This window comes from Podarcis erhardii (assembly GCF_964252035.2).
Source record: "Podarcis erhardii genome assembly, chromosome: 2".
NCBI lineage: Eukaryota > Metazoa > Chordata > Lepidosauria > Squamata > Lacertidae > Podarcis > Podarcis erhardii.
The window spans coordinates 83,902,025-83,916,519 of record NC_138498.1 but is presented as its reverse complement, the minus strand read 5'-3'; the positions used below and the strand labels follow the sequence as shown (position 1 = coordinate 83,916,519).

At 41.5% G+C, this 14,495-nt stretch overlaps 2 protein-coding genes across 10 annotated transcripts in view; one reads left to right on the top strand and one right to left on the bottom strand.

Moving 5' to 3' along the window:
* The window catches only part of TASOR (transcription activation suppressor), a 74,374-nt gene extending 65,385 nt beyond the window's left edge, over window positions 1–8,989 (top strand). For 2 of the 4 annotated variants that reach the window (XR_014153133.1, XR_014153135.1), the window contains 2 exons: window positions 4,279–4,345; window positions 8,068–8,989. Coding sequence is in view for 1 of the 4 variants with exons in the window: in XM_081848813.1 (XP_081704939.1) it covers window positions 829–893 (65 nt within the window). In the remaining 3 variants the exon portion in view is untranslated. Of the gene's footprint in view, window positions 1–828; window positions 1,514–2,871; window positions 2,944–4,278; window positions 4,346–8,067 lie in introns of those variants that run through there. The other 2 variants (XR_014153134.1, XM_081848813.1) reach the window with 2 other exon arrangements.
* CCDC66 (coiled-coil domain containing 66) overlaps window positions 1–14,495 on the bottom strand; it is a 63,048-nt gene that overhangs the window by 30,531 nt on the left and 18,022 nt on the right. For 3 of the 6 annotated variants that reach the window (XM_081848852.1, XM_081848854.1, XM_081848853.1), the window contains 5 exons: window positions 14,148–14,300; window positions 12,805–13,283; window positions 11,309–11,346; window positions 4,282–4,535; window positions 3,781–3,902 (listed from right to left, as the gene is read on the bottom strand). In XM_081848852.1, the coding sequence (XP_081704978.1) occupies window positions 3,781–3,902; window positions 4,282–4,535; window positions 11,309–11,346; window positions 12,805–13,283; window positions 14,148–14,300 (1,046 nt within the window). Of the gene's footprint in view, window positions 1–3,780; window positions 3,903–4,281; window positions 4,536–7,518; window positions 7,730–8,919; window positions 9,457–10,035; window positions 11,347–12,804; window positions 13,284–14,147; window positions 14,301–14,495 lie in introns of those variants that run through there. The other 3 variants (XM_081848855.1, XM_081848856.1, XR_014153138.1) reach the window with 3 other exon arrangements.

Below are 14,495 nucleotides of genomic sequence, written 5' to 3'. Positions count from 1 at the left end.
ATATAATGCTACTCTTCCCTTCCTGTTTAATCACTTTTTTTTTTCCAGGTTGCACCCAATTCCTACATTCCAGTCATGAGTTTCATTCCACCAAGTGTCAGTAATGCCTATTAGGTCATATTTACCATCCTGTATTCAGAGACGCAGGTGCCGCTGTGGGTAAAACCTCAGCGCCTAGGACTTGCCGATCGTCAGGTTGGCGGTTCGAATCCCCGCGGTGGGGTGCGCTCCTGTTGCTCAGTCCCAGCGCCTGCCAACCTAGCAGTTCGAAAGCACCCCCGGGTGCAAGTAGATAAATAGGGACCACTTACCAGCGGGAAGGTAAACAGCGTTTCCGTGCGCTGCGCTGGCTCGCCAGATGCAGTTTGTCACGCTGGCCACGTGACCCGGAAGTGTCTCCGGACAGTGCTGGCCCCCGGCCTCTTAAGCGAGATGGGCGCACAACCCCAGAGTTGGACACGACTGGCCCGTACGGGCAGGGGTACCTTTGCCTTTACCTATTCAGAGATCAAGTTCTTCTTGCTTGTTTCTCATACTCAGACAACTGAAACAGTCATTCCTCCAAACGCTGCTGCCTCTGTACCCCTTCGTAAGGAGTCACATGTCACCACCAGTCTCTTCATTCTCTGGGGAGCTGCAAGAATCATTCTGTACCCTGTCCCTTCCACTGTCACCTTGGTGTGTTCTGAGATCTGCAACTACGTACTTGCTCCTCTGGCCAAGAATGTGTGTCCGAGATGAGGGCACGGAAGCAATTTTGTAGATTCAGTAATGCACTGAGTGATCTTCCTCCTTCCTAGGTGTACCCTGCCTGCATTTCTCTTCCAGGACACCCAGTCTGTGGACCACAGTGTGGAAACCCTTGTATTAGAGCAATCAGAACCGTCCCATGAGGTTGGACTATTTGATTCTCAGAGAAAAAACCTGGCTCGAAGACTCCACTGAGGAAAAAGTGCCCTGCAATTTTTGCACCACCAGGAGAGAAAGGAATTGTTTCCTAAAATTTGAATACTACTGTATGTAAACCATGAAACTAAGGAAGTGTGGCTCATGCCATCTGAAGCAAGATTCATGATGGTTAAAGAAGATGGATAATATTTCTTCCTATATACATTTCTTTTCATTACTCAAGAACACTAACAAAACAGGCATATGCAGCTACTATCTACTGATGGACGGAAAATTGATGCAAAATTATGGAACCACTGTTTTCATTCTTTGAACAAACTGAGATTTTAATTCTAAATCTTCCACAACTCCTTTGTCTTAGAGAAAAAGGTTTTACAAAATATGTGACTATATATGTATTTGTGTGTTGGTTCTCAATATTTAATGTTTACATATTATTTTTAATTTGTTTTTACCTCTACCGATGTAACCATCCCTATGACCATGGGGTGAGGTGTGGGATATAAATCCAAATAATAAATAAAATTACAACAGTGGGTCCAATGACCTTTTTATGGTCACCTCTAGTAATTATGCTGGGACGCGGGTGGTGCTGTGGGTTAAACCATAGAGCCTAGGACTTGCCGATCAGAAGGTCAGCGGTTTGAATCCCCACGGCGGGGTGAGCTCCTGTTGCTTGGTCCCTGCTCCTGCCAACCTAGCAGTTCGAAAGCACGTCAAAGTGCAAGTAGATAATGGGTACTGCTCCGGTGGGAAGGTAAACAGCGTTTCTGTGTGCTGCTCTGGTTCGCCAGAAGCAGCTTAGTCATGCTGGCCACATGACCCAGATGCTGTACACTGGCTCCCTCGGCCAATAAAGCGAGATGAGTGTCGCAACCCCAGAGTCGGCCATGACTGGAACTAATGGTCAGGGGTCCCTTTACCTTTTACTAGTAATGATGCTATATGGGATTCAGAATTGCATCAGAACTGGACAAATTGCTCCAGCCTAAGATCCATATATCAAAGTATAAATGTAATACAGAATCATAAAGTTGGATCCAGGCATGTCCTTGGCGGAACTCCACTAAAAGTGGGAGGAGATATTCATTGGTTCCTCCTTCCCCCAGCAGTCCTCATGCCATCTGCCACGCTGTCCTGGAGGATCCCCCAACCCACTGGAGCAGATTTTCAGGAAAGGGGGCATCACCAAAAGCCCCTCCACTGGATCTAGGTTCCTGCACCCCCATTTCAAGATGGGGAATCTCTGGATCCAATCCACTGATGTAATGAATTCAGTATTTCTAAGGAGTTCACCCCCATTCCATTTGTTTTATGGTATTTTAAATTGGAAGCTTTTGTAACAATTTCATTTTAGCTACTTTGGGCATTCTGGTCAAAAGGCAGGATATACCGTATGTCTAAAATATACAGAGAAGTGTTGTGCAGTAGTTACATAAGAAAACTAAACGGTGAATTCAGAAGGAAATTTAAAACTTTTCACATGTCCTTTTAAGTGTATGGACCTTTGACAAAACAATCCTCATAAATGACTTAGGGACCTTGGACTGAAAGGTAGGGTCTAAATCAGGGGTGGTCAACCTTTTTATACCTACCACCCACTACTGCATCTTTCTTGATGGTAAAATTTCCTTACCGCCCACCGGTGCTCGATGGAAGGAGGATTCAGCTTATGCCATAGAACCCCCTACTGCCCACCTAGAATCCTGAAACGCCCACCAGTGGGCTGTAGGGACCAGGTTGACAACCCCTGGTCTAAATCAAGTAAGTAAATGATTTTAGAAAAATAATGTGACTGAGAGGAAGAAAACATTCAACTCAGTTTTCAGCTGTGCATTAATCAAAATGTTGGTGGAAAAGATGTACCTATATAAATCTTTTAAAATAGCAACACTATTTAAATCTATATAAATCTTTTAAAATAGCAACACACAGCATAATTTTACATTCCCTCTCTTACAGCAGCCAGCATGCAGATTGCCAGTTATTAGTCATCCACTGATTTACTGATGCTGCAAGCAAACTAATACCAGAGTAAGTTTCATTGTCATTTATTTAATAATAATAATCAATAATCAATAATAATCATAATCATAATAATTTATTATTTCTACCCCACCCATCTGGCTGGGTTTCCCAGCCACTCTGGGCGGCTTCCAACAGAAGGTTAAAAATACATTAAAAATAAATTGTTCATTTACTACTTAAGCAACCAAAGTATGTTTTCCTCAAAGTAAAATTTAGGGTGTCTGAAACAGTATATTTCATAACCATGTCAAACGTTCAACTGAAAAATAAAATTGGATGCAAGAATTATGGAAAGTTCTCAAAGCCAAATCTGCATATTACACAGAATGAGGTGCTGGAAATATCTGGACTGTACCCACTTTCAATTGCAGTTTCTGGGGAAGCTAATTTTTTATAAACCCTCCTCAATGTCAAAAATATTTCATCATCTATCCACCTGTGGGGAAAAAACTGCACAATCCACAATTCTACATCTAATTCTGTGCAATATATAGAAAGGCTCTTGTGTGTACGCATAAAGTTACTATAGAATGAGAAAATAACGTGCATGCCCATGAGAGCTGATCAACACCTGACATTATATTTTATTGCCCATTAATTAGATAGGTTCCAATTAATAAATAAAGGTAGTGCTGTTTAAAATAAACATAATAAAAACTAAAGGAAATATATACCAATTAATCTATAAAATAGGCCCCGTTACATGAGAATTTCCTCCCAATTGGATACAAATAGAATATGAAGACAACCAGATGCTAAGGGGTTAGGATCAGAAAAGAATGGTTTCTTTATGAAAGATGGAATACCTATCAAACTAAATTATCAATCCAGCTAATACAGTACCTGTCGCAGTTCTGAAAGTCCTTTGAGTATGGCCTGCTGTCTGTCTCTCACCACATTGGGATTAAAAAGTGGATCCCTTATGTGATCGGAGCTAAAAATCTGTCGTGGTGTATGGCAAGCATCTAAAAGTAAATATAAATGAGATTAACTGGACTGAAAATAATCAGTCTTACTTTTTTTTTAGTACTATGCAAGATTAATATTTTCAGTGTTTAAAGATGGTTCTAACTTCAAATGGATCTGGAAAGAAGGCAGTATGTATATAAGGTTCTAAAAGAAGACATTTTCCATCAACATTTTGAAATTAAAATACATTGGTACATCATCATATCTTTATTATTAGACAAACATTTTCAATGTTATATTGAATTGATACTTAATTTTGCAGTTTTGTACTAGAAGCTGTTCATTAGAACAAAGGCTTCTTTGGAAAAAAAAGTTCTGTGCAACGGTATGCTATTCATTAATCAAAGGCATTTCTTTAACTTTGTATTGTAGTACCGTTTGGCTGCTGATATTGTGGATCATGTGTTGAAGGCCTGGTCAAGGGTGCATCTGGATCAAGGTAATACACTTCATTTGTTCGCACGTAAGGAACAAAGTGAGAAGAAGGTGGCCTTTCAGTTTCAGCACTTTGAGGTGGTGTTTCACTCTGATGCTTATCTGTATAGGTACTTTTCTCTCTTCCGTCATCAGGAGTCTTTATTTGCTGCGGCAATCTGTTTTTAACTGCTGGAACGGGTGGAGATTCAGTTCTGTTTTAAAACAACAATAACCTTCAGACCTGTTTCGCAAGCAAAAACTTTTTTTTTTTTAAAGTGTTAATATTAAGTTGTGCATATGGGAGGTTCTGAATTCTTATTTTTTTTCTTGTTTGTTGAATTGTCTTCAGCAAAACAACTGAGATGCTAATTGTATACCTGAGCCAAGTCCTTTAAAGCTTTATTTCCTCCCTTAAATCCTTAACTTACCTGAGCAGCTCACCACATGGGCAATAATACCTAAACCCAGTATTTTTTACTTAATACAAATATATCCTGCTTTGCCTCCAAGGAGGTAATATGGTGGCATATATATAATCCCCTTTTTATCCCCACAACCCTGTGAGGTAGAATAGTAGGTAGATGTTCAGCCAGATTTGCTAGAACATCAGTCCATTAAAGAGTTCCATCAGCTGCTTCTAGAGATTCAGCAAAATAAGGCAGAGAAACATGTTTATAGTTGCTGCATATAGGAAGGTGAATCAGTAGCCATGAAGCGAGAGCTGCTGTACAACTGTATGCAATATGGGAGACACCAGTGAGATAGGAACAGATCATGCTGCATACTATTAACAAGCAAAAGTTTCCTTTGGGACATTGTTTTTATAGGACAAGGTACCTTGGACTGCAGTCCAAATCCCCTTGTACTTGGGGCAGAGGATGTTGGATTGTGGGGAGGCAATCCTCTGCTTGCTTCTGATAACTCAGCCTCCCTCCAACCAGCACAGACCTCCCCCTTCCTCCCACCAAAAGTGTAGTATTCCCCACCAGCAGAGTCTGGCAGAGAACCCCAAAACGGAGCATTCTGACTCTCACAGCCATTGTCAGCCCAGCACCAAGCCACATCCAGGCCCAATTGCTGCACCAGCACGAAGCTGGCACAGGTATTAGGCTCAGTTTGCCTGACCACCCTCCTAGCTGGTTGGGCCGCAAATAGCTTTGCCAATTGACACAGCCATAGCAACAGCAGGTTTGGATTGCAAACTTCCCACTTGAATAAATAGGAATAAAAAACACACATTTAACAAACTCGTTCAGGGGAATTCTGAAGTTTAAACCGAAATACATTTGCGATTATTTTTTAGTTATAGAACTAAAAAGTGAAGACGGCCATATAATGTTTTCATATACATCGAATCACAGTAATAATCAAGATGGTTGTGGCAGAAAGACTGGTGACATGAAAATTCCTTTGGGTGGGTGTGCATGAAGCATCTACACTACGGTGGGTTAACTCACCACCATCACCAGTCACTCACTACATATGACAGGCAGGGACATATGGTCAAACATTTGACTAACCAGCCAGCTTCTGAAACACTTTCCCACTGTACAAGCTGTATTGCATCCGTCTGAATAGCATACGTGAGGTTGGATTCCACCTGTATGTCCACAGGACAGAACCTTAAGTAACTAATGTTCCATTAACTGCTTGCCATACAGGAATGCTCAGGCCAACCATTCTACTACAGGCTGGACCTACTCAGGTGGGTGGTTGGCAGCACTTGCTGCAGGACACTTTGCAAAGGCTGCCTCTACCTGAGAACGTATCTTGACTAAGTACTTAGTCTATAACCTGAATGCTGTGTTGGAAGAGATACCCACACAGAATGCTGAAATCCAATAAGATACTGGAGGGGGGGGTTGGGGGAGGTTTAGAACCCAAATCTGTTTTGTTTTGCTCTGAACTGCACTGTGAAGGAAGACCATACCTATTGGACACCTGTGAATTTTAGACAATATCCTTCCTCAACGTTTTGAAACCAGCTAGTTGAAAGTTCCCAATTGACCTTTTCTCTGGAATCCCTTTAGAACCTGCGCGTTCCTAATAATCTCTGTTTAAGCTGCTGTTTAAGGGGACAGAAATGACTAACAGGTAGCTTGAAGGCTTCTTTCCCTCTTGTTAGGTGGTTTCTGTGTCTAGGGATGACCTGTTGTGAGAGGGTTTGCACTACCCCTGAAAGAACAGGTTTGTCGTCTGGGCATGCTCCTGGATTTCAGCGTGTCACTGAAGTCTCAAGTGGCTTCTGTGGCAAGGAGTGTTTATGCCCATCTTAGGCTGATTCGCCAGCTACAGCTGTCCCTGGACCAGGATAGCCTGGCCTCAGTTGCCCATGCTCTGATGACCTCCTGTCAGGACTGCTGTTATGCATTGGTTGTGGGCCTGCCCTTGAAGGCAGTTCGAAGGCTGCAGCTAGTATAGATTGCAGCTGCTCCTCTTGAATTGCAGCAGCCCAATGGGGCCACATGACACCGGTCCTGAAACTGCTACACTAGCTGCCAGTGAGCATACAAAGCATAAAACGGCTTGGTACCAAAGTACCTTCCCAGTATTCCTGACCCACAATTGACAGGTGAGACTTTGCTGGTGGTGCTGCCACTTAAGAGTTGCTCAGTTGGCAGTGATATATGACAGGGCCTTCTCAGTGGTGGTTCTGTGCTTGTGGAATGCGCCCCCTGACGAGGTGCATCTGTTCCCCTCATTATTGTCTTTCAGAAGGAATTTAAAAATATTACTGTTTACTCAGGTATTTTATGGTTGTAAGATACTGTTCCTGGCAACCCTGAAATCATTGGCGGAGAGAACATCTGTTTTTAACTGCTTTTAGAATATTTTTAGTGATATTATTTAATAATGTTTTATTGGTGTGTTTGCTGCCCTGGGCTCCTTTGATAAGAAGGGCAGAATATAAACTTGTTGCTCAAAAAGGCTAGAGTGAATCTCCTTGCAACTTGCCTATAGAGGTTACTGTCCGTTCTGCAGTGTTTAGATATTGCTCAGTGCAAAACTTTAAATAACCCTACTCCCTGACCTTAACACTTGGTACTTCTGGGCTGAATGACGAGGAAGGAGATTCAATAACTCCTGTGGTGGGTGGTGAATGATAACTACTATTTCCAAAATCCCAGTATGGCACCCATTTTATCCAGCCTCAAACGATGTAGGTGCAAGGGGAAAAAAGGAAACCAGAGGTCTGGGAAGAGACTGATTTGTTTATTTCATAAAATTTATAGACCGCTTGTTTTTAAAAAAATCAAAGCGGTTTCTTCCTAGTTAACCCCACTTGGCTCCACTTGCCACTTCACACTTCAGTATAGAGACTGAATTGATGCTGTACAAAATGGCTACCCTGTTTTCGGTGTTGGCTAGACGGCCACTGATGCCTGAAGGCCCTGACAGGGCAAACCTTAGAAAGTAATGGGAGAAAATAATCAGAATTAAACAACATACAAGATTGTGTGTTTTTCACCTGGCTGGTGTGAGCCCATTCTTCCTTTTCCCTGTCTGAGAAAGCCCATGAGTTATCACCATACAGGAGGGACTGAGAGAGCCTAAGGAAGCTAGCAGATCCAGACCCCTTAAGTTGAGCAGGTACACCTGTGGCATAGCCAGGAGGTGGCCAGTGAGGATAAAAAGAGGAATTCCTGCAAAGGAATAAGGTGAGGGGTTGCTAAAGGCTTTGAAGTTCTTGGTGTGTTAGAGCAAAACTACCTTACATTGTTTACTTCTTTTTCCTCCTTCTAGGCCACTGAGGTAGAGAGAAGAGGCAATGCAGCAGGATTGACCTTTCTTTTGGGAGGCTGTCTGGGACCCAAATAATTGGATCACTGAAAACTACTGCCGTAATCTCTTGGACCAAAGTGGAGGACATTGCTACTGCCACATTCTGTGAAGCTAGACCTGACAGTCCCACCACTACCAAGAAGGGAATGGAAGTGCATTGTGCCACGTTTGGTAAAGTTCGGCTTGATGGCCCAGTCTTCTCTTCCAATGAGGGAATAGAAGCTTGTACCCCATTCTGTAGAGCTGGGTTTGGCAATCCCACCTCCACTGAGCGGGGAACAGAAGCCTATTCTGCCCACGTGGGAAGATCATTGCTCTCCAGTAAGTGAAACTGTAGTTGGAACTGCCATTGTGTTCTCAGTTGGAGCAAGGAGCAGTCTTGGTAGCCATTACATGCCTCAGTTTGAATGTACAGACTCTCTGCTGACTTGTTGCTGCAGTGAGCAACCTGGTCCAAGATGGTGCTGCTGGACACTGGAGTGCGGAAGAAAAAATGTGAGAACCAGAGTCTCAATCTATTTTTCCTACTGCCTCTGAGAAATGAACAGCTGTATGTATTTCTGCACCAAAACAGGCCAGCAGAATCCGGCATGGGCAAGCTTGTGTGGTGACACATTGTCTTGATCTGAATAAAACAAGAATGCATGTGTATCTGCATCTACTTCAGCAGCTACCAGACCCCCACCTTTTGCAGATCTGTACATTGTTTTCCAGATACCAGCATTTTATTTGGTTTTTGATTTGCTTTTAATATTTGGATTCTCCACCAAGTATAGAGCTCAAGCTCAGAATAACAACAACATTGGAAACTGGTGAATGTTTATATCAATGTAATTCGATACAAACACATAATATAAGGCAAAAATAAATTCAGCAAGCAATATTTCGATATAAACTCATTATAATTCAAAATATCCAAAATATTCCTAATTTTGGTCACAAGGGAGGCGGGGCTGGTCTCACTTAAGGCCTACATGGAGCAAATACTCCTTTAAAAACAGCCACACATCTCAGGGGTGTTCAACATGCAAGTGAGAATGTGTAGCCATAGCCAAATCAAAGAAGAGGAAGGAAAGCTGAGGAGGGGTTTCCTACCCATTTTTTAAAAGAAAGTTATGGACCTGGCAAGGATGTGAAAGAGAACAAGGTAGTTCTGCAGAAGGGAGCTCCTGAGAACCATGAAAGATTACACTAGCAAAATTCCAAGAAAAGGGCTCTGTCCCAAGGCGAGGCAGGAAAGGAATTGGAGCAGCCTCAGGAACTGGTTGAGTAGTCAAAGTTTGATCATGTGTCCTTGCCAATCCTAGACGGTGGTGTAGTCACTGTAACTCATTGTACTCCAGACGCATCCTGCATGCCAACCAGGGAACATCAGCTGTAACTTCATGTTTGTAAATTAGATTGTCTCAAATTGTTGAATTCTGATTACACAGAAAACCGTGGAGCTCCTCTGGTCTGATATTTCAGGGCCGTATGATGGTTGTTTCGTATTGGAAGAAACCAGAAAATGGTGTTCAAGCAACCTGGCCACCAAATTCTGTTCCAACTTCCAGCTGAAGTTTCCGAACCATCTTCAAAGGCAGTCCCACAAATAATGCATGGCAGTAATCTAACCTAGAAGTTAGCAGAGCATTGGCTATCCCTGTACAGATGGGGTGCAGCCGGGCCACCAGCTGAAGCTGTTGGACGGCATGTGTCACCAAGGCCACCTGAGCCTCAAGCAACAGCAAAGGATTCAAAGGTCCTCCTAAGCTATGTACCTGCTCCTTCAGAGAGTGTTAACCCCATCAAGAGTAGGACACTTTCTATCCATCCGGTCTAGGGAGATGCCCACTAACAGTGCCTCAGTCTTATCTGGATTGAGTTTGTTGGCTCTCACCCAGCCCATTACTGAGGCAAGACAGTGGTCCAGCATATCCATTGCCACACCTGCAGAAGCTGAAGTAGACTTGTCAGCATATTGTTGACAATGTACTCAAAAACTCTGGATAACCCACTCAGCAGTTTCATGTAGATGTTGAACATCATAGGGGAAAGAACTGAACCCTGAGGATCCCCACAATTATTATTATTATTTATTGAATTTATATACCACCCTGTACGCGCAGGTCTCAGGGCAGTTCACAGAATAAAATCAAAATAAAAACAACAACCACTCAATAACTGCCCCCCAAACCCCCACATTTTAAAAGGACATAGGATGTCAAATCAACTAAATGCCTGGTTAAAAAGGAATGTTTTTGTATAATGAAGGCGCCAGGCAAACTTCCTTGGGGAGAGCATTCCAATGAGGGCTCCACTAGACTGCAGAGCACTCCCTAAGTATCTGAAAATGACCATCCAAGTAGGACCATAACTACTACAAAGCAGTACCACCCAGTCCCAACTTGGTCAGCGACTCCAGGAGGATGCCATGGTCAATGACATCGAAGGCCACTGAGAGGTTGAGGAGAATTAACTGGAACACATTTCTCTTGTCTGCCATCAAAAGTCATCATACAGGATGACTAAACCATTTTCTATGCCAATACTGGGCCTAAACCCTGACTGAAATAGATCTAGAAAATCAGATTCCTCCAAGAACACCTGGATCTGGTCCACAACCACCTGCTCAAAGAGAGACTGGCTACTAGTCTGTAGTTACTTAGATTTTTCAAACCCAGGAAGGATTTCTTAACAAGTAGTCACTGCCTCCTTCAAGCAAGCAGAGCACTTCAGGACACATTCATCACCTCCCCTCCCTGCTACTTTTTATCAGTCAAGAGGGGCAAGGGCCCGGAGCCCAAGTGGCTGGCCTGACTGATCCAAGCACCTTGTCCACATCTTTGCGTCTTACCAGTTGAAACTCATCCACCACAACAGGACTAGACAGTGCTCTGGACACCCCTAGAGATTCATCTGCTGCAACAGTGGAGTCAGATGCAAGCAATTTTATCCTCAAAGTGCTTTGCACACCAGTTACCGAAAGCTACCATCAGTTGTGTTACTTCCTTTGGGCCAGACTGTAAAAGGCCTCATACTACACAGAAAAGCTCTGCCAAACAGCACATTGAGGAAGCTATGAAGTACGCCTGGGTGATATACTGTATTGGTATATCGCCCAGGACCAGTATGAGAGGCTAACCGCGATGGTGGTTAACCCATTGTACTTCAAATAAATAAATCAATCATTAAATACTTTACTAGAGGAGGAGATACCTACCTTTGTTCACCTAAGTGGTTTTCTGGTGATTGTTCTTCCTAAAATAAGACCAAAATAAATAAATAAATAAATAAATAAATAAAGATGTAGCTTCTCAGTTAATAATTCAGATAGCTGAATTATTAGCAGTTAATAATTCAGATAGCTTGCTTTGTCTCCCCTTTGAATAGTTTTTTAAAGCACCATTTAAAATGTCTTTGGAATTCCTATGGTGCATACCAAAGGCTGTAAAACACTCTCTCTCTCTCTCTCTCTCTCTCTCTCTCTCTCTCATACTTATAAAACCCTATTGCTGGTAATGTGTCACTCTCTAAACATCCTCTCATTGGTATGATATAAAGAGGAGCCAGGATGAAGGGATGGGGCTGTACAAACAAGGGCTGGCTTCTCCCCAAGGCCTATGGGACTAAAATGGCACAGAATTTAGGGTAAGGCTGAGAACTGCACTAAGTGCAGGTGGGGATAGGGCTCTGAAAAGGACTGGAGCTCTTCAGCTCCTCACCCTACCTGTCAAATTTGAGTTAGGGGTGGCTAACCTATGACCCACCAGATGTTGCTAGACTCCAGCTTCTGCCAGAGGGGAGCTATAGTCCAGCGACATCTGGAGGGCCAAGACCAGCCCCCCCACTTAGTTTGTAATTATATTGTACCCCAGGATGGCAGATATAAAGGTTATCTCCGCATATCCACAGAACAATCCTGCAAGGTAGATTAGACATTAGTGTGTGATTGGTATAACAGCATTTTACAGATATTTGGACCAAACAATATCTTAGAATATTATAAATTCTTGCACAACATTGGAAGTCTTAACTCATCACATTTAAATTATATGTGGAATGAAAGTTACCAAAATATGAAATCTGGGTGCACATATTGCATAACAACATGCTTGCACAACATAACAGTTCCCAGTAAATGGTCTTGGGACCTAAGGCCTAAGGGCCTTTCTGGATAATCAATTTACTATGTAATAAATGCAGTTTGTTTCTCACTTGTTGTATATAGTGAGCAGCTCTTCCCTTCTGGTTTGCATCTCTGTTGCAGCGACACTGCATCTTCCAAGGACACAACTAGGACTCTTTCCCCACATAGCATATTCATTGCTAGTGGTTGCTATAGTATATGAGATGCAAGACTGCCACAGGCCTCTGTTAGGATACACTTAGGACATGGATTATTTAATATATGAGAAAACTCAAGGTTTTGTGAATTTCTCATATAGCGGTCTTATTTTAATGTTTGGGGGGGTTTACATGCCCTTACAATATTAAAAGAACAAAAGGAAGAAATAATCTGCTAATTTATTATATATGATCATGATCAAGATGGTGCTCAGATGGGCAGTAGTCTGGCACCATGTTGGGCACTGTCCTATCAACATCTGTCCAGAGTGTTTGCAATAAGTAATTATTAAAATCCATAGAAGAAACAAATGGTGGAGTACAGTATTGGCCTTTTGAGTACAATATTATCATGTTTCTCAATGTACTCACCTTATTCTTAACATCACATTCATGCTGAAGTGAGGGGGATTCATCTGGAGAAATGCCTTTCTTTTGAGTGAGATTTCCAGGACTATTTCTTTCAACCAACTGAAGCAGTTCCATTTGTCGTCTAGCTTTCTTTTCTTCCCTTTGCCTTTGCATACATCTTGGATATTTTTCCGATGCTGGGATATACCTTTTGCAAGGTTTGTTTATGTTCCAGTCCGGTTTTTTCCAATTCCTTTCAACTGCCTTGCCTTGCTTCTGTTTTTGTGCAAATTGTTCATATAGATTGCTGTAGCTGACAATATTCTCTTTTTCTGAAATCTTCTTTTTATCTAGATACTGTGTCTCTTTCTTGCACTTTTTGCTTTTGAAGTCTGCTTTATATTCTGCAGCAATACTTGGAGATTCACAGTCTGCTCTTCCTTTCCCAGTTTGCTTAGTGCAAATCTCAGAATTAGGGTGCACATCAATGTTAAAAATATCTAAAAAATAATGATAGATATTTGCATTTCAAGTATTCATTTCACTGTATCCCTATTAAGTTTATTTAAACATCACTGAATTGGGACTATCCCTTTGTCTTTGCATAGCCAAGCAACATAACAAGGAAAATACATTCAGATTTAGTAGGTATAAATTTAAAACTGAATAGGTAATTCATTGCAAAACTTAAAATGTACAAACAATTCTGTTGATTGTCTGCTGTGATAAGGAATATAAAATAAATTTACATATATACGTATATGTGTGCGCGTGTGATTATTGGTATCAACTAATGGAGCATTTTAACAAACTATTTATATAAATTAATATCTAGCATTAATGAGAAAAACACAAGTGTATATGTATAATATCTGTATTTATATTTCCTTTTCAATACAAAAATGAGGGGGAGGAAATGAATCACTAAAGGTGCAAACCTAAACAAACTTAAATCCTGTTGAACTCAGTTGTACTTCCAAGTATATATCCATAGGATTGTGCTCCATACATCCCCAAGCTGTACTAATTTCAAGAATGGGTGATAACTATGAATGCACTAATTTCTTAAATATGTAAATCTCCCAATAAATATCACCAACTGTATCAAAGTGAACTTGGCTCCTCCTTAGTTGTTATTCTTAAACTTGCAGAGAAAAAACTTATTAGCATCTGATTTTCTCTTACACTTAACAGCACACTATAGATTTAATGCTAATCTCATTTCATCAAGAATGTCTGAAGAGGTAGTCCCTCATTAATGAGCAAGAATATAGGATTCCCACCCTCCATCTAAATTTACTGTTTTACTAGTATAAATGGTAAGGCCGGCAATAGATAATGGAACATGTAATTAACTTGTATACCTGTCTGAACAGCAGTGTCTTTCCGAGGAGAGAGAATAGTTTTGACATCCTGATTCATTAGACTGCTGTTCTCTCCAGAACAGTGATCATTATTATCACGAGTATCAAAAAAGCCATTCAGGTCAGTACAGTAACTCTCACATGGTACATCACCTAAAGGGAAAGAAATAAAATATGTATTCAAATACTGCTAATCACTCAAAAGTTAATGTTTCAAATAAAGAGATCAGTTCATAAATCACAACTTAGTCTGAATGTGTACATTACTAACAGGGACTGATAAATACAGGGGTTGTGAATTATAATCAAAATAGTTAATAAGGAACTATAGATTATAGGATCTCTGCC